This window comes from Gorilla gorilla, chromosome 15 (genome assembly GCF_029281585.2).
Source record: "Gorilla gorilla gorilla isolate KB3781 chromosome 15, NHGRI_mGorGor1-v2.1_pri, whole genome shotgun sequence".
In the NCBI taxonomy this organism is placed as follows: Eukaryota; Metazoa; Chordata; class Mammalia; order Primates; family Hominidae; genus Gorilla; species Gorilla gorilla.
The window spans coordinates 90522223-90540586 of record NC_073239.2 but is presented as its reverse complement, the minus strand read 5'-3'; the positions used below and the strand labels follow the sequence as shown (position 1 = coordinate 90540586).

Below are 18364 nucleotides of genomic sequence, written 5' to 3'. Positions count from 1 at the left end.
TCACACAATGGAATACTATTCAGCCATAAAAAAGCATGAAATCCTGTCATTTGTTACAATGTGAATGAACCTGGAGAACATTATGTTAAGTGACACATCAGACACAGAATGACACTGCATGATCTCACTCATATGTGGAATCTAAAAAAGTTGATCTCGGCCAGGTGCGGTGGCTCACGCCTGTAATCCCAGCACTTTGGGAGGCCGAGGTAGGTGGATCACTTGAGGCCAGGAGTTTGAGACCAGCCTGACCAACATGGTGAAACCCCGTCTCTACTAAACATATAAAATTAGCCAGGTGTGGTGGTGGGCACCTGTAATCCCAGCTACCTGGGAGGAAGAGGCAAGAGAATCGCTTGAACCTGGAAGGTGGAGGTTGCAGTGAGCCGAGATCACACCATGGCACTCCAGCCTGGGTAACAAGAGTGAACTTGTTATTCTCAAAAGAATAATAATAATAATAATAATAATAATAAATAAATAAATAAATAAATAAATAAATAAAGCTGATCTCATGGAAGTAGAGAGCAGAACAGTAGTTACCAGAGACTGGAGAGGGGGGTGGGGGGCTGAGGGGAGGATGGGAATAAGTTGGTAAATGAGTACCAAGTTACAATTATGTAGGAGAATAAGCTCTGGTGTTCTATTGCACAGCAGGTTAACTATAGTTAACAATAATGTATACAGTCATGCAATGCATAACATTTCAATCAATGATTGACTCTATATACAATGGTGGTCCCATAAGATTATAATAGGGCTGAAAACTTCCTATTGCCTAGTGATATCCCAGCAGTCATAATGTGGTAGCACAAGGCATTCAAGTTTGTGGTGATACTAGTGTAAACAAACCTACTGAGCCACCAGCCATACACACGCATAACACATACACTTATGTATAATACATAATAATGATAGTAAATGACAATATTACTGGTTTATGTGTTTACTATACTTTTTATAGTTATTTAAGATATACCCCTTCTACTTATTAAAAAAAGCTAACTGTAGGCTGGGCGCGGTGGCTCACGCCTGTAATCCCAGCACTTTGGGAGGCCGAGGCAGGCGGATCACCTAAGGTAGGGAGTTTGAGACCAGCCTGACCAACATGGAGAAACCCTGTCTCTACTAAAAATACATTAGCTGGGCGTGGTGGTGCACGCCTGTAATCCCAGCTACTCGGAAGGCTGAGGCAGAAGAATCGCTTGAACCCAGGAGGTGGAGGTTGCGGTGAGCCGAGATTGTGCCATTGCACTCTGGCCTGGGCAACAAGAGCGAAACTCCAACTAAAAAAAAAAAAAAAAAAAAGCTAACTGTAAAACAGCCTCAGGCAGGTCCTTAAGGAGGTATTCTAGAAAGAAGGCACTGTTGTCATACGAAATGGTGGCTCCATGTGTGTTACTGCCCCTGAAGACTTTCCAGTGGGACAAGATGTGGAGGTGGAAGACAGTGATATTGACTCTGGGTAGGCCTAGGCTAATGTATGTGTTTGTGTCTTCATTTTTAACAAAAATGTGTAAAAAAGATTTAAAAATTTAAAGATAGAAAAAAGCTTATAGAAAGCTTATAGAATAATGAAATAAAGAAAATATTTTTATACTGCTATACAATGTGTTTCCAGCTGTTATTACAAAAAAGTCAAAAAGTTAAAAAAAATATTGAAAAGTTTTTAAAATTAAAAAAGTTGGCCGGGCGCAGTGGCTCATGCCTGTAATCCCAGCACTTTGGGAGGCCAAGGCAGGCAGATCACTTGAGGCCAGGAGTTCGAGATTAGCCTAGCCAACACAGTGAAACCCTATCTGTACTAAAAATACAAAAAAAAAAAAAAAATTAGTCAGGCATGGTGGTGAGCACCTGTGATCCCAGCTACTCGGGAGGCTGAGGCAGGAGAATCACTTGAACCTGGGAGGCAGAGGTTGCAGTGAACTGAGATTGAGCCACTGCACTCTAGCCTGGGCAACAGAGCGAGACTCCATCTCAAAAAAAAAAAAAAAAAGTTACAGTAAGCTAAGGTTAATTTCTTATTGAAGAAATAAAAACATATTAATATTATTATTTTTGAGACAGAGTTTTGCTCTTGTTGCCCAGGCTGGAGTACAAAGGTGCGATCTCGGCTCACTGCAACCTCTGCCTCCCAGGTTCAAGTGATTCTCCTGCCTCAGCCTTCCAAGTAACTGGAATTATAGGCATGCACCACCACGCCTGGCTAATTTTGTATTTTCAGTAGAGATGGGGTTTCTCCATGTTGGTCAGGCTGATCTCGAACTCCCAACCTGAGGTGATCCACCTGCGTCAGTCTCCCAAAGTGCTGGGATTACAGGCGTGAGCCACCATGCCCAGCTAAACATATTATTTTTATTTATTTATTCATTTATTTAGAGGCAGCGTCTTGCTCTGTTGTCCAGGCTGGAGTGCAGTGGTGTGATCAGAGCTCACTGCAAACTCTAACTCCTGGGCTCAAGCAATCCTCAGTTTCCTGATACCTAGGACTACAGTGTGTATCACCACACCCAACTAATATATATATATATATATATATATATATATATTTTTTTTTTTTTTTTTTTTTTGGTAGAGATGGGGTCTCGCTATGTTGTCCATGCTTGATTCCAACTACTGGCCTTAAGTGATCCCACCGCCTCAGCCTCCTCAAGTGCTGGCATTACAGATGTGAGCCACTGTGCCCAGCTAAAACATTGTTTATAAATTAAGTGTAGCCTGTGTACAGTGTTTTATAAAATCTACAGTTGCGGACCAGGTGCGGTGGCTCATGCCTGTAATCCCAGCACTTTGGGAGGCCGAGGCGGGCGGATTACCTGAGGTCAGGAGTTTGAGACCAGCCTGGCCAACATGGTGAAACCCCATCTCTAGTAAAAAATATAAAAACTAGCCGGGCATGGTGGTAGGCTCCTGTAATCCCAGCTATTCAGGAGGCTGAGGCAAGAGAATTGCTTGAACCCAGGAGACGGAGGTTGCAGTGAGCCGACAGGGTGCCACTGCACTCCAGCCTCAGTGACAGAGTGAGACTCCATCTCAAAAAAAAAAAAAAGCAAAAAAACAACAAACCCAACAACAACAAATAACAACAACAACAACAAATCTACAGTTGTGTACGGTAATGTCCTAGGCCTTCACATTCACTCATCACTCACTCACTGACTCATCCAGAAAAACTTGCAGTCCTGCAAGCTCTATTTATGATAAATGCTCTATACACCTGTATCATTTCTTATATTTTACACTGTATTTTTACTGTACTTTTTCTATGTTTAGATATACAAATACTTACCATTGTGTTCCAACTGCCTGCAGCACTCAGTACAGTGATATGCTGAGCAGGTTTGTGGCCTAGGAGCAATAGGCTAAACCATATAGCCTATGTATGTAGTAGGCTATACCATCTAGGTTTGTGTAAGCACACTCTATGATGTTCACACAACAACAAGATTGCCTAATGTTGCATTTCTCAGAATATATCCCAGTCATTATGTGATGCATGACTGTATTTCAAAATAGCTAGAAGAGAAGATTTTTAATGTTCTCACTATAAATAAATAATAAGTGTTTGAGTGATTGATATGCTAATCACCTTGGTTTGATCATTACACAACGTATATATATGTATCAAAACATCGTACTGTACCCCATGAATAAGTACAATTATAATGTGTCAATTTAAGAATTACACAGAAATAAATCTTTATACATGAAATATACAAGGTCTTATAGGAATTAAAACTATGGAATTCTACTGAAGGACATAAAAAATATGAATACATCTTCTCATAAGATTCATTATTATAAAGCTATAACTTCTCTCCAAATCAATTCACAAATGTAATATTTAGGAGTTTTTTCATACATGGACAAAGATGGTGGAGCAACACAGCTTGTACAAAAGATTGCAACAACCCAAGTGTCTGTCAGCCGTGGCCTAGCTAAATATATTAATACTATGCATTGAGGAAAACAAGGTGGAACTTACCTGTATGTGCTGAAGTGGAATAATTTGCAAGATATATTAAGATAATTTGATAAAATGATTCTCAAGTTTCTCTGAAGAGTAAATGCCCATAAATATTTTGAAAAAGGAGAGAGGATTTTTCTTGATATCAAAATAAATTCTAAAGTTAAAGAAAATTAAAGCAGCATGATATTGAAGCTGAAATTTATAGAAAGAACAACAAACAGAAAGAAACTGACCATCCAGGAACCTACCCATGCATATCCAGGAGTTTAGCAGGTGGCATTTACAAACAGTAGGAAAAAGAGACTTTTCAATAAATGGCTAACCAATTAAAGAAAAAAAAAAAAAAGACATGACACCTGCGCCTCATGACACATGTAAAAATAAACTCCAGATGAATTAAGAGTATAGACTTAAAATTTTTAATTAAAAAAGAGAAGATAAGACTATTTTTACAATCTAGTACCTACGACCTTCTATGTAAAATACAAAACACTGAAACCATAAAGATTTGACTAACAAAAATTTTTAAATACCATTTGGTAACCACGAATAAGGTAAAAAGACAAGAAACAAACTAAGAGAAAATATATCAGTTTTGAAAACTGCATTAAATTTCAATATGGAAACTGTGATCAGATTGCCAGGGTCTGACTAACATGACTTAAGTCTTCTGCTTCTTCCTCTTCTCTGCCTCCCCTTTCCTTCTGCCCTTCCCCTCTACTTCATTAGCTTCTTTTTTGTTTGTTTATCCAATTATCTCTCAGTGAACACTTAGGTTGCTTCCACCTTTTGGCTATTATAAATAATGCTACTACAAACATGAGTACATTTTTCTGTTTGCATTTTTTAAGGAGAAAATAATCAGTATTTTAACAGAAAGAGTATTAAAAATGTACACAAGATTTAAAAAAATCAACAAGTATAAAAACAAAAGTCTTGGCCCGGCACGGTGGCTCACGCCTGTAATCCCAGCACTTTGGGAGGGCGAGGCAGGCGGATCACAAGGTCAGGAGTCCAGACCAGCACGGCCAATATGGTGAAACCCTGACTCTACTAAAAATAAAAAAATTAGCCGGGTGTGGTGGCATGTGCCTGTAGTCCTAGCTTCTTGGGAGGCTGAGGCAGGAGAATCGCTTGAACCCGGGAGGTGGAGGTTGCAGTAAGCCGAGATCCAATCACTGCACTCCAGCCTGGGGGATGCAGCGAGACTCCGTCTCAAAAAAATAAAAAAATAAATAAAAATAGAAAAGTCTTTCTCACCCTATACCCCAGCTCCCTTGCCCAGAAGTAACAGCTATCACCAGAAATACTCTATGCATATATGTACATATAAATATTCACTTTGCTTTTTCTACACTTCATATATCTTGCAAATTATTCCATTTCAACACACAGAGGGAAGTTCCACTTCATTGTTTTTCCTCAATGCATAGTATTTATTAATATATTTAGCTAGTCCACTGCTGATAGACACTCAGATTGTTGCAGTCTTTTGTATAAGCTATGTTGCAGTGAAATACTTGCTCCACCATCTTTGTCCATGTATGAAAAACTCCTAAATATAGAATAGGTGGGACAAAGAAATACACATTGAATATTGTGATAGCTATTGACAAACTGCCTGTCTCAGCAACAGTGTTTAAGGATGCCTGTTCACAACTGCTACTCCAGGCACACTGCCTATGGGGTAGCACTGCTAAAAAAAAAAAAAAAAAAAAAAATACCTGCTCACTATATTTGAATACTTTACATAACTGAGCCTCAGTTTCTTTATCTTAAAATAAGGATAATAACACTATCTACTTGTGAGCTGGAAATGAGATAATGCATGTAAAGAGCCTACTATGTGGTTAATAAATGATAATTACAACAACAATATAATAGCATTTTCAATATTGATAATTATTAGGAATATTAAAAAGTACCTATAATTCAGTAAGAAAAAGATAAGTCTAGTAGAAAAATAGGTTAAAAATGTGTTTGGTCAATTTCCAAAAGATGAAACCTAAATGACTAGCATATAAAAAGATGTTCAGCTGGGCCCAGTGGCTCATGCCTGTAGTCCTAAGCACTTTGGGAGGCCGACATGGGCAGATTGCTCGAGCTCAGGAGTTCAAGACCAGCCTGGGCAACATGGTGAAACCGTATCTCTACAAAAAATAAAAAATATTAGCTGGGTGTGGTGGTGCGTGCCTGTAGTCCCAAGTACTTGGGAGGCTGAGGTGGGAGGATCACTTAAGCCCAGGAGGTCGAGGTTGCAGTGAGCTGAGATTGTGTCACTGCACTCCAGCCTGGGTGACAAAGTCAGACTGCCATCACACATACACACACACACACACAAATATATATATATATATAAATGTATGGGCCGGGCATGGTGGCTCACACCTGTAATCCCAGCACTTTGGGAGGCCAAGGTGGGCGGATCACGAGGTCAGGAGATCGAGACCATCCTGGCTAACACGGTGAAACCCCGTCTCTACTAAAAAATACAAAAAATTAGCCGGGCGTGGTGGCGGGCGCCTGTAGTCCCAGCTACTCAGGAGGCTGAGGCAGGAGAATGGCGGGAACCCGGGAGGCGGAGCTTGCAGTGAGCCAAGATCACGCCACTGCACTCCAGCCTGGGCGACAGAGCCAGACTCCGTCTCAAAATAAATAAATAAATAAATAAATAAATATATTTATATATATGTTTATAAAGAAAAGACATTCAAAGTCAGAACTGACTAGATAATGGAAATTAAAACAACACAGTACTTGCCGCGAACAGTGGCCTGTAGTCCCAGCTACTCAGGAGACTTGAGGCAAGAGGGTCACTTGAGCCCAGGAGTTTGAGTTCAGCCTGGACAACATAGCGAGACCCTGCCTCTAAAAAAAAAAAAAAAAAAATCAACACCACCACCAGACTCCATTTTGCCTATCATACTGGCAAATGTTAAAAATATGAATACTACTGGCTGGGCACGGTGGCTCATGCCTGTAATCCCAGCACTTCGGGAGGCCGAGGCGGGCAGATCACGAGGTCAGGAGATCGAGACCATCCTGGCTAGCAAGGTGAAATCACGTCTCTACTAAAAATACAAAAAATTAGCCAGGTGTGGGGGGCCGGCGCCTGTAGTCCCAGCTACTTGGGAGGCTGAGGCAGGAGAATGGCGTGAACGCAGGAGGTGGAGCTTGTAGTGAGCCGAGATCGCGCCACTGCACTCTAGTCTGGGCGACAGAGCAAGACTGCATCTCAATTAAAAAAAAAAAAAAAAAAAAAAGAATACTACTCACTGATGTTGAGGGTGGAGGGGATAATCTTCATCCATGTGCCAGTGATGGAAATAGAAACTAGCATTAGCATTGTGGGAACAATTTGAGGTACCTATCAAAAATTTAAAGGCACAAAAATATCCTCAGCTTTTCTACTTTCATAAATCTATCCCATCACATGTAAATACACAAATAACTGCTGAGGGACATGTGTGCAAAGATGTTCACTGCAACATGATTTGTGGAAAGAGGAAGAAATTGAGAGAGAGAGAGAGAGAAAACCCACACTCCTCACCCAAGAAAAAAAAACCTGGAAATAATCAAAATGCCCAGCAGTATAGGAATAGTTAAATACATGATTGTATACTGATACTGTAGAAAACTACACAGCTATTTTTAATGTATTAAATCTGCATGTATTGACATTGAAGGATATTATTGATATATTGTTGAGAGAAAAAGCTAAATTACAGGAAAAAATGGCTTGTACACTATCAGAACAAACAATATGACACACACACACATATGCACAGAGCTATTTATTTGTATATCCACAGAAAATATTTTAAAGTGCACAAAACAATAAAATTTTTGTTACTTCATGGAGCTGGTAGGGAATAGGAGGTAGAAAGACCAAAGATTTTCACAGCATATTTCGCATATTTGTAAATTGCTTGATTTGTTTTCGCAATGAACATATGGTACTTATAGAATTAAAAAAAAAAATTTTTTTTTTTTTTGAGACAGTCTCTTGCTCTGTCACCCAGGCTGGAGTGCAGTGGCATGATCTCGACTCACTGCAAACTCGGCCTCCCAGGTTCAAGTGATTCTTGTGCCTCAGCCTCCCTAGTAGCTGGGATTACAGGTACGTGCCACCACGCCTGGCCTAGAATTAAAATTTTGACTCCGTCTCAAAAAAACATATTTTATTTTATTATTTACTTATTTATTTATTTATCGAGACAAAGTCTCACTCTGTTGCCCAGGCTGGAGTGCAATGGCGCGATCTCGGCTCCTGCAACCTCTGCCTCCTGGATTCAAGCGATTCTCCTGTCTCAGCCTCCCAAGTAGCTGGGATTACAGGCGCGCGCCACCAGGCCTGGCTAATTTTTATATTTTTATTAGAGACGGGGTTTCACCATGTTGGTCAGGCTGGTCTCGAACTCCTGACCTCGTGATTCACCTGCCTCGGCCTCCCAAAGTGCTGGGATTACAGGCGTGAGCCGCTGCGCCCAGCCTACAATTTTAACTTAATAGTTGTGTAACTGTAATAAAACATGTTGAGTCACTGAATAAACACTTACAGAGTGTCTACTATATATATCAAGCACTATTGTAGATGCTAATTAACAAAACTGAAATGGCCAGGCCCTCACAGTGGCTCACGCCTGTAATTCTGGCACTTTGGGAGGATGAGGCAAGAGGATCACTTGAGGCCAGGAGTTCAAGACCAGCCTGTACAACATAGTAAGACTCCATCACTACAAAAAAAAAAATTTTTTTTTTTTAATTAGCTGGGCAAGGTGGTGCACACCTGTAATCCCAGCTATCCACCTGTAGTGCCAGCTTCTTAGGAGGCTGAGGAGCAAGGATTGCTGGAGCCCAGGAGTTCAAGATTACAGTAAACTATACTAGTCCGAGATTACAGTGAGCTGTAATCATGCCACTGCACTCCAGCCTGGGTGACAGAGTGAGACCCTGTCTCTAAGCAAACAAAAATCAAAACTGAATGGTCATTAGGATTTGTGTGTGTGTGTGTGTGTGTTTGTGTGTGTGAGAGAGAGAGAGAGAACAAGAACAAGAATTTCAGGTAATAATGAGTAACATGAAAAAATAAAATTACAACTAGTAGGAGTTACTCAGCCAGGTGTGGTGGCTCAGGCTTGTAATCCTAGCACTTTGGGAGGTTGAGGCAGGTGGATTGCTTGAGCCCAGGAGTTCAAGACCAGCCTGGGCAACATGGCGAGACCCCTACTAAAAATACAAAAAAATTAGCTGAGTGTGATGAGGTGTGTCTTTAGTCACAGCTACTTGGGACGCTGAAGCGGGAGGATTGCTTGAGCCCAGGAGACACTCCAGCCTGGGCGACACAGTGAGACCCTGGCTCAAAAAAATAGTTACTCCACCGGGCATGGTGGCTCACGCCTGTAATTCCAGCACTTTGGAATTACTCAGCTCAGGCTGAGGCCAGAGTATTGCTTAAGCCCAGGAGTTTGAGATCAGCCAACATAGTGGGACCCTGTCTCTACAAAAAATTAAAATATTAGCTCGGTATGATGGCACACACCTGTGGCCCCAGCTACTCAGGAGGCTGAGGTGGGAGGATGGCCTGAGCCCAGGAGGTCAAGGTTGCAATGAGCTATGATTGTACTACTGCACTCTAGCCTGGGTGACAGAGTGAGACCTCGTCTAAAACAAAAAGAATTACTGCTTAGAGAGCTGCTTTAGATATACGGTGATTGGGTCACCTTTGAGGAGGCGACATCTGAGCTGAGGTGTAAAGATCAAGAAGGAGCCCACATCGTGATTGGGTCACCTTTGAGGAGGTGACATCTGAGCTGAAGTGTGAGGGTTAAGAAGGGGCCCGCATTGTGGAAATCCATGGCAGTAGAGATTTTAAGACAGAGGGAACAGCCAAGTATAAAGATTCTCAGGTGGGAATGAATTGTGCATGGTCAAGGAACAGAAAGAAGGCCAGTCACTAGAGATTATCAACTAGGAGAAGAGAAACATGAAATGAGATCAGAAAGGAAGGCAAAGGCCAGATCATATATACAAATGGGCTTATAATGTACCTCAATAGTTTTCCTGAATAGTTATAAATAAACCCCTTTCCTTCAACTTAACATTCCATGTTTCACACATTACAGTAATCATTTGTAATTTACTGAGACAGCTATTTAAATCATGCTATGAGGCAGATGTGTCTAGATGAATAAGTCATCTAGTATGTGAACATATTTGAAGCCCAGTATCTGCATCCCAATGCAGCTTTCTTTTTCTTTTCTTTTCTTTTTTTTCCCCTCTGTCACCCAGACTGCAGTGCTATGGCACAATCATAGTTCACTGTAAACTCAAACTCCTAGGCTCAAGCAATCAATCCTTCCACCTCAGCCTCCCCGAGTAGCTGGGACTATAGGCATGTACCACCATGCCTGGCTAATTTCTTTTTAAATTTTCAGTAGAGATGAAGTCTTGCTATGTTGCCCAGGTAAACTCCTGGCCTCAAGGGATCCTCCCACCTTGGCCTTCTAAGTGCCGGATTACCGGCATGAACCACTGTGCCCAGCCATAGCTTTGTTTTTCTTTATTCTGCACATAAGCAATAAAGCTTTTGGACAAAACCCCACATTACACCCTGGAAAGAAAAACAACTATTGGCTATCATTGATAGGAGTGTATAGAAAGTGACGATATCTAAAACAAGTGATAGTTCAGCCAGATAGCATCTTAATACACAATACATACCTTTAATCCTATATTTATAATTTATTTGTGGTCTCTGGGTATTTATTACATTTTATGGAATAAATTACATGCTATAGTAATACTTGAGAATTTGGGATTCTATAAGGGATTCTATAAATACCTGGGGGAACATCAAGTATATTGACACTAAAAGTTCTGGAGTACATTTATCTGCAAACTATTTCTTTATAGATAACTCAAAGTTACATTTAGCCTGAAATATAATAATTCTGAATTTCTGTATTACAATTTAATATTTTACGCTTTATGCACAATGTCTCTATATTTGAAATTTTTACCATCTAAGGCTCAGAAACTGGACAGAAGGCTAAATATCCTTAAACTTACCAATTTATTTAGAACATCACAAATATCAAATTTTGCCCAGGTGTGGTGGCTCACGCCTGTAATCCCAGCACTTTGGGAGGCCGAGGCAGGCAGATCATGAGGTCAGGAGATCGAGACCATCCTGGCTACTACGGTGAAACCCCATCTCTATTAAAAAAATACAAAAAAATTAGCCAGGTGTGGTGGCGGGCTCCTGTAGTCCCAGCTACTCGGGAGGCTGAGGCAGGAGAATGGCATGAACCCGGGAGGCGGAGGTTGCAGTGAGCTGATATTATGTCACTGCACCGTAGCCTGGGTGACAGGGCAAGACTCCGTCTCAAAAAAAAAAAAAAAATCAAATTTTTATAGATCATTAAGAATTTTACTCACCATATCCAATTAGAAAACAAATAATTCATCTGATGGTTATTATTTTGGGTTAGGAAACTTCCTTTATTTAATCCCAGAATCTGACCCTTAAGAATTTCTTTTTTTTTTTTTTGAGACAGAGTCTCGCTCTGTCACCCAGGCTGGAGTGCAGCGGTGCAATCTCAGCTCACTGCAACCTCCGCCTCCTGGGTTCATGCCATTCTCCTGCCTCAGCCTCCAAAGTAGCTGGGACTACAGGCACCCGCCACCACACCCGGCTAATTTTTTTGTATTTTTTTAATAGAGATGGGGTTTCACCATGGTAGCCAGGATGGTCTCCATCTCCTGACCTTGTGATCTGCCTGCCTCGGCCTCCCAAAGTGCTGGGATTACAGGCGTGAGCCACTGCTCCCAGCCTGACCCTTAAGAATTTCCAAGCATTTTATAAACTCATCAGTACCTCTTTATGCGGGTAAATAGAATCACAGAGGTGGAAATATAATTCAGAGTTTGGCTAACAAATTTGAGATAATTCCAAAATTGCACCTCTGAACATGACTCCTATTCAGGGTTACCACTGTTTCTGTACTGGGGAGGATGGTCATGTTAGCCTGTTTTGTCTTGGGAGGTTACTGTTGGAAACCACTGTAATTTCAGCTCCCCACTGCCTCTTACGAAGCACAAGCTAGATTTATTGGGAGGGGAAAAGCAGCCAGGGCCATACAAAATTTCAGTATGTTTATGAATTATTTAACAATAAACATATCAAAAAGTATTGTCTTTTCAGGAACAGATACAAGAAATATTCACTTCATCTTTCCGGAAATTGCCTAGTTTTACGTTATTGTTCCATCTCACATTCTTTGGAAGGAAATTCAAATGGCCAATAAATATAGAAATAAGACAGGTCAAAAAAATTTTAAATGCCCAAGGCTGGTATGGGAAATTGGGAAACCTCACACGTTACTGGTGGGAGTACAGGTTGTTGCAAACCTATTGAAGGGCAACTTGAGAATATGTCACAAAAGCCTTAAAAGAAACTGATACCTTTTGACCTAGTAATTCCATTTCAAGGAATTTATCCAAGAAATTATTCATAGATGTGTGCAAATTAAATAAATAAAATAATAATAAATAACAACCTACCAGTCCATTTAAGTTCTTTATGTTGTTTCTTCCTAAAGATAATATCCTCAAGTTTTCTGTAGTGAAAAGAAAACATTTTTTTGTTTACTAGAATCATATTACACAATTGTTGTAAATCTAGAATAATAAAGCTTTAATAAGTTTTATATAATAGATATCCTCATACAATGAGTAAGGATGAGTAAGAAAGGTTGTGTTAACAAAAATGGGTAATCAAGTAGAAAATAACATTGACCTATCATCTAAAGTAAACACTACAGGTATAATTTCATAACATGTCAATATTAAATTTAAAAATGGTTAGCTATCTGGAACACATGGTCTTAAACTGCTGGCTAATAAAAATATTACAGGATAAAATAGCAGTAGAGAATATTTTGAGTTTGGGAGCATATATATTTCAAATCTCTTATAAGAACTCATACTAGAAAATAAGAACATACATTTATATATTGTCCACCTCACTCCATGAAGGATCAGAAGTAAAAAAAATAAATTTGGTATTTAAAAAATCATTTGCTGTCAAGTTTTTAAATAATTAGACTGTGATTTGGTTAAAAAATAAAATGCCTGGCCGGGCATGGTGGCTCACACCTGTAATCCCAGCACTTTGGGAGGCTGAGGCGGGCTGATCACGAGGTCAGGAGATCGAGACCATCCTGGCTAACATGGTGAAACCCCGTCTCTACTAAAAATACAAAAAATTAGCTGGGCGTGGTGGTGGGCACCTGTAGTCCCAGCTACTGGGGAGGCTGAGGCAGGAGAATGGTGTGAATTCAGGAGGCGGAGCTTGCAGTGAGCCGAGATCTCGCCACTGCACTCCAGCCTGGGCGACAGAGCGAGACTCCGTCTCAAAAAAAATAAAAATAAAAATAAATAAAAAATAAAAAATAAAATAAAATGCCTATCTTTATTTTTTAAAGGTTATTTCTATTTGTATATCTATAGGCTATTTCTGGAAGAGAAAAAAGAAAGTAGAAACCGTGGTTGTCTTTGGGGAGGAACTAACAGAAGTAGACATTTCCCATTGTAACCTCTTTTGAACCATTTGAATAAAACCAGGTGCATATATTATTTTTCCAAATTAAAAATAAATTTCTTTTCGAAACACCCAGGAAACCTCATTTCTGTTCCAAGAAACTACTGTGATTACTTTTGCTTATTACTATATTTAATTTTCATAACTTAAACATCTATAACTTCTTTGTCTAATATGGTGGTCACTAGCCACATGTGGCTCTTTAATTAAAATTAATTACAATTTAAAATTCAGTTTCTCAGTCACATTAGCCACATTTCATAGTGCTTAATAACTATATGTAGCTAGTAGCAACTGTATTGGGACAGTGCTGACAGTTCTGTTGGATGACATTGTTCTATAACATCCATAATTGAATGGTAAGAACTCAAATCCAATTAACTGAGTTTCAATCCCAACTCTCTAGGGAAGCAAACAAACCTCTTTGAATCTATTTTACCATATATAAAATGGGGAAATATAATTTCTGTCTTATAGGAATTTAAGGACGAAATGAGATAATTACCTAAAATATTCAGTGAAATGTGTAACCCATGGTAAGTACACAATACAGATGTGTGTGTGTGTGTGTGAGAATCAGGCATATATAACTTCAATTTATTTAATAAATTAATTTGTCTTACAAGAAACAATGAGCTTTTAGAGCAAGGTATTTTAAGAGTGGTCTAATTCACACAAAATGATTTAACTGTTGAAGCAAGACCCCATGTTATGTGTCCCCCGGAAAATTCATATCTTTAAATCCTAATCCCTAGTATCAGAATAGGACTGCATTTGGAGACAGAGCCTGTAAAGAGGTAATTGGGCCAGGCATTGTAGCTTATGCCAATTATCCCAGCACTTTGAGAAGGTGAAGTGGGAGGATCATTTGATGCCAGAAGTTCGAGACCAGCCTGGGCAACATAGAAAGACTCTGCCTTTACAGAAATAAAAATAAAAAATAAAAAATAAAAAATTTAGACCGGGCGTGGTGGCTCATGCCTGTAATCCCAGCACTTTGGGAGGCCGAGGCGGGTGGATCACGAGGTCAGAAGATCGAGACCATCCTGGCCAACATGGTGAAACCCCATCTCTACTAAAAATACAAAAATTAGCTGGGCATGGTGGCGCATGCCTGTAATCCCAGCTACTTGGGAGGCTGAGGCGGGAGAATCACTTGAACCCGGGAGGCAGAGGTCACAGTGAGCCAAGATTGCGCCACTGCACTCTAGCCTGGTGACAGAGCAAGATTCCCTCTCAAAAAAAAGTTTAGCTGGGCATGGTGGCACATGCCTGTAAACCTAGCTACTCAGGGAGGCTGAGGCAGGAGGATGGTTTCAGCACAGGAGTTTGCACCACTACACTCTAGCCTGGGTAACAGAGTGAGACCCTGTCTAAAAGAAAAAAAGAAAAAGGTAATTAATTGGGCCATTTGGACACTTAAAAAAAAATAAAGGGGTAATTAAGGTAAAATGAGGTCATTTGGATGGGCCCTAATCCAACATGATCGGTATCCTTGTAACAAGAGGCAATTTGGACATAGACACAGAGAAAAGAACATGTACAGAGAGAGGGAGGGGCCAGGTGTAGAGGCTCACGCCTGTAATCCCACCACTTTGGGAGGCCGAGGCGGGTGGATCACTTGAGGCCAGGAGTTCGAGACCAGCCTGGCCAACATGGCGAAACCCTGTCTCTACTAAAAATAAAAAAATTAGCTGGGCATGGTGGTGTGTCCCTGTAATCCCAGCTACTCGGAAAGCTGAGGCAGGAGAATTGCTTGAACCTGGGAGGCGGAGGTTGCAGTGAGCCAAGATCGTGCCATTGCACCCTAGCCTGGGTGATAGAGCAAGGCTCTGTCTCAAAAAAAATAAAAGAGACAGAGGGAGAAGACGGCCATCTACAAGCCAAGCAGAGCGGCCTCAGAAGAGATCAACCACACTGACATCTTGATCACAACTACAGGACTTTTACCCTCCAGAACTGTGAGAAAATTTCTATTGTTTAAGCCACCCAATCTGTGGGACTTTGTTACAGCAACCTAGCAAACTAATATATCCCATATAACTACAAATTTATGAAAATTAAATATTTAAGAAAATCACATAATTATTCTTTAAAGCTTCTTGATATGAAAAAACACCATTTTCTTTTTTCTATTTCATGAAGAATTAAATGCTTATTCGATAACTTATTCACTCAACACATAAGTTACTGACCATCTACTATACACCAGGAACAGCAATAAGCACTTGCAATATTACAGCAAATAATACAGACAAAAATTCCTGCTATCAGGAGCTAACATTTGGCAGATAAACAAAATAAGTAAGTATATTAGATAGTGAAAAATGTGAAGGAGAAAAGAAATAAGCAGGTAAAAGGAATGAAATAACAGGAGGTTGGGAACAGTTGATTTTTTGATAGGAGATGATGTTAGGGAAAGACCCAAAGGAAGTTAGTAAGGGAGTTCACCATGCAGATATCTGGAGGAAGAACATTTACACGCAAGAGAACTTCAAGTACAAAGGCTTTGAGGCAGGACCGCATAAGCTGAGAGAATGAAGGAAGAGTAATAGGACATGAAATTAGAAGAAATATTCTTGGTTGTAAGTCCATATGTATAATATGAAAGAAATTAGAGGAAATAATAGGCTTTAGAGAGGATGTGAGAGAGAGGAGTCAAGAAATTGCCAAGAGGTTTGGCCTGAACAACTGGAAAAATGGACTTGTCACTATCTGAGATAAATATGGCTCAGCAGTGGCTCACTCACGCCTATAATCCCAGAACTTTGGGAGGCCAAGGCAGGCAGATTGCTTGAGCCCAGCAATTCGAGACCAGCCTGGGCAACATGGGGAGACCCCAACTCTATAAAAATACAAAAAAAAAATTAGTCTGGCTTGTGGTGCACACCTGTAGTCCCAGCTACTCAGGAGGCTGAGGTGGGAGGATCGCTTGAGCCCAGGAGGTAGAGGTTGCAGTGAGCCGAGATGGCATCATTGCACTCCAGCCTGGGTGACAGAGCAAGATCCTGTAAAAAGAAAAGAAACACACAAGGAGTTGGTTTATCTGGGGCTAGGGGAATATATCAAGACTCAGTTTTGGACATGTTAAGTGTGAGATGTTGGCCAGTCACTGTGGCTCATGCCTGTAATCCCAGCACTTTGATTCAAGAGATCCTCCCACCTCAGCCTCCCAAGTAGCTGGGATTATAGGCGCATGCCACCACGCCTGGCTAATTTTTTTTTGTATTTTTAGTAGAGACGAGGTTTCACCATGTCGGCCAGGCTGGTCTTGAAGTCCTAGCCTCAAGTGATCCACCTGTCTGGGCATCCTAAAGTGCTGGGATTACAGGTGTGAGCCACCGTCCCCAGCCATAAAATTAAATTAAAAAAAAAAAAGAAAAAATCAATTTAAAAAAAGTATGAGATGTCTGTTAGATATCCCGTGGAAATATCACCCAATGGAATGTATGAATCTGCAATTCAGAGGACACAGTTGGGCTAGAGATCTAAATGTGGGAGCCATCAGCATACTGATGGTGAGGCCATGACTCTAGATGAGATAATCTAGGGAGTAAATGAAGAAAAAAAAGAGAAGGGATACAAGAACTGAGTCGTGGGGACTTGCAATATTTAAAGGTTATGGACGTGAAACTGGGAAAAAGTGGCCAAAAAGACAGGAGGAAATCAAGGGGGACAGTATCCTAAAGCCAAATACTGAAAATGCTTTAAAGAGGGAAGAGAAATCATCCGTATCAAAAAATACGCTGATTCATCAACTAAGATGAGGACTGAGAAATGACCTCAGCAATTGGAGATAACAAATATACGCAACTTTTTCTAAGATAATCTCTAACCCCTTTTTGAAAAACTGCACATGAAAATGGTAACGAATGGCTAAAAAGACCATATTTATTACTGTATAAGGAAATAAATTATGATATCCAAAGTTAATAGATTAAGTGTTCTAACATAACATAATATATATTTTCCATATTTTATGTGCTGCATAAGTAGGGTACCACTAGAAGAAAAGTACTATTGTTTTCTTCATACAGTATCCTGATGAAAATCAAAACTGTGCTTTCAAGTTTTATGCTTATTTGTAACCTGTAACCTGAAGGAGTAAAGTATAGTTTTTCACCAAAGATAAATGGCAACAAAATTTATTTTCTAATCTTTAAGATTATTATTCATATTATACAGCTTTTTAGTCATGGTTTGAACATAGTCATATCAAGCAATTTTCTAGTCACAATTCTGGTACAATAAATATAAACTGCTATTAGGGTTGTTCTGACTGATAAATCACCTGTTAAATAGGAATACCTATTTATTCCAGATCTTCTTATGATGGCATAATAGGTAAGACTATAGTGTCATGAAAGGAGATGGGTAGGAGGCAAGCTAAAGCATAACTTCAATCCTCATATGGATCAATTAGCTTCTTTTTGCTTCATAGTCACAGATAAAATGTATTCGCTAGCCACAGACTACATAAATTGTATTTGTAACTAGCAGAACTAAAATGAAATGAGCCAAATATAGCAAATACCTATACTCTCTGATTTTGTGTCTACAGCAGACATGAATAATTGATCAAGGTATTCGTTCCACTAAGTTTTTAGAACTCTTATTATTACAATTTTCCTGAGAGTCTCTACCAACTGACCCAAGTTAGAAAGTGATTTAAAACCCACTGCCAGCCCTACATAGGTCATCCATTTTCACTATTATCATAGTCATTTTTTTTTTTTTTTTGAGATGAGTCTCACTCTGTCACCCAGGCTGGAGTACAGTAGCGTGATCTC

The 18364-nt window shown here is 40.0% G+C and overlaps 1 protein-coding gene across 1 annotated transcript in view; it reads right to left on the bottom strand.

The window, feature by feature from the left end:
* Window positions 1-18364, bottom strand: part of DNAL1 (dynein axonemal light chain 1) — a 49980-nt gene that overhangs the window by 11910 nt on the left and 19706 nt on the right. The window contains exon 5 of the mRNA XM_019009859.3: window positions 12536-12591. Coding sequence (XP_018865404.1) covers window positions 12536-12591 — 56 coding nt within the window. The remainder of the gene's footprint in view (window positions 1-12535; window positions 12592-18364) is intronic.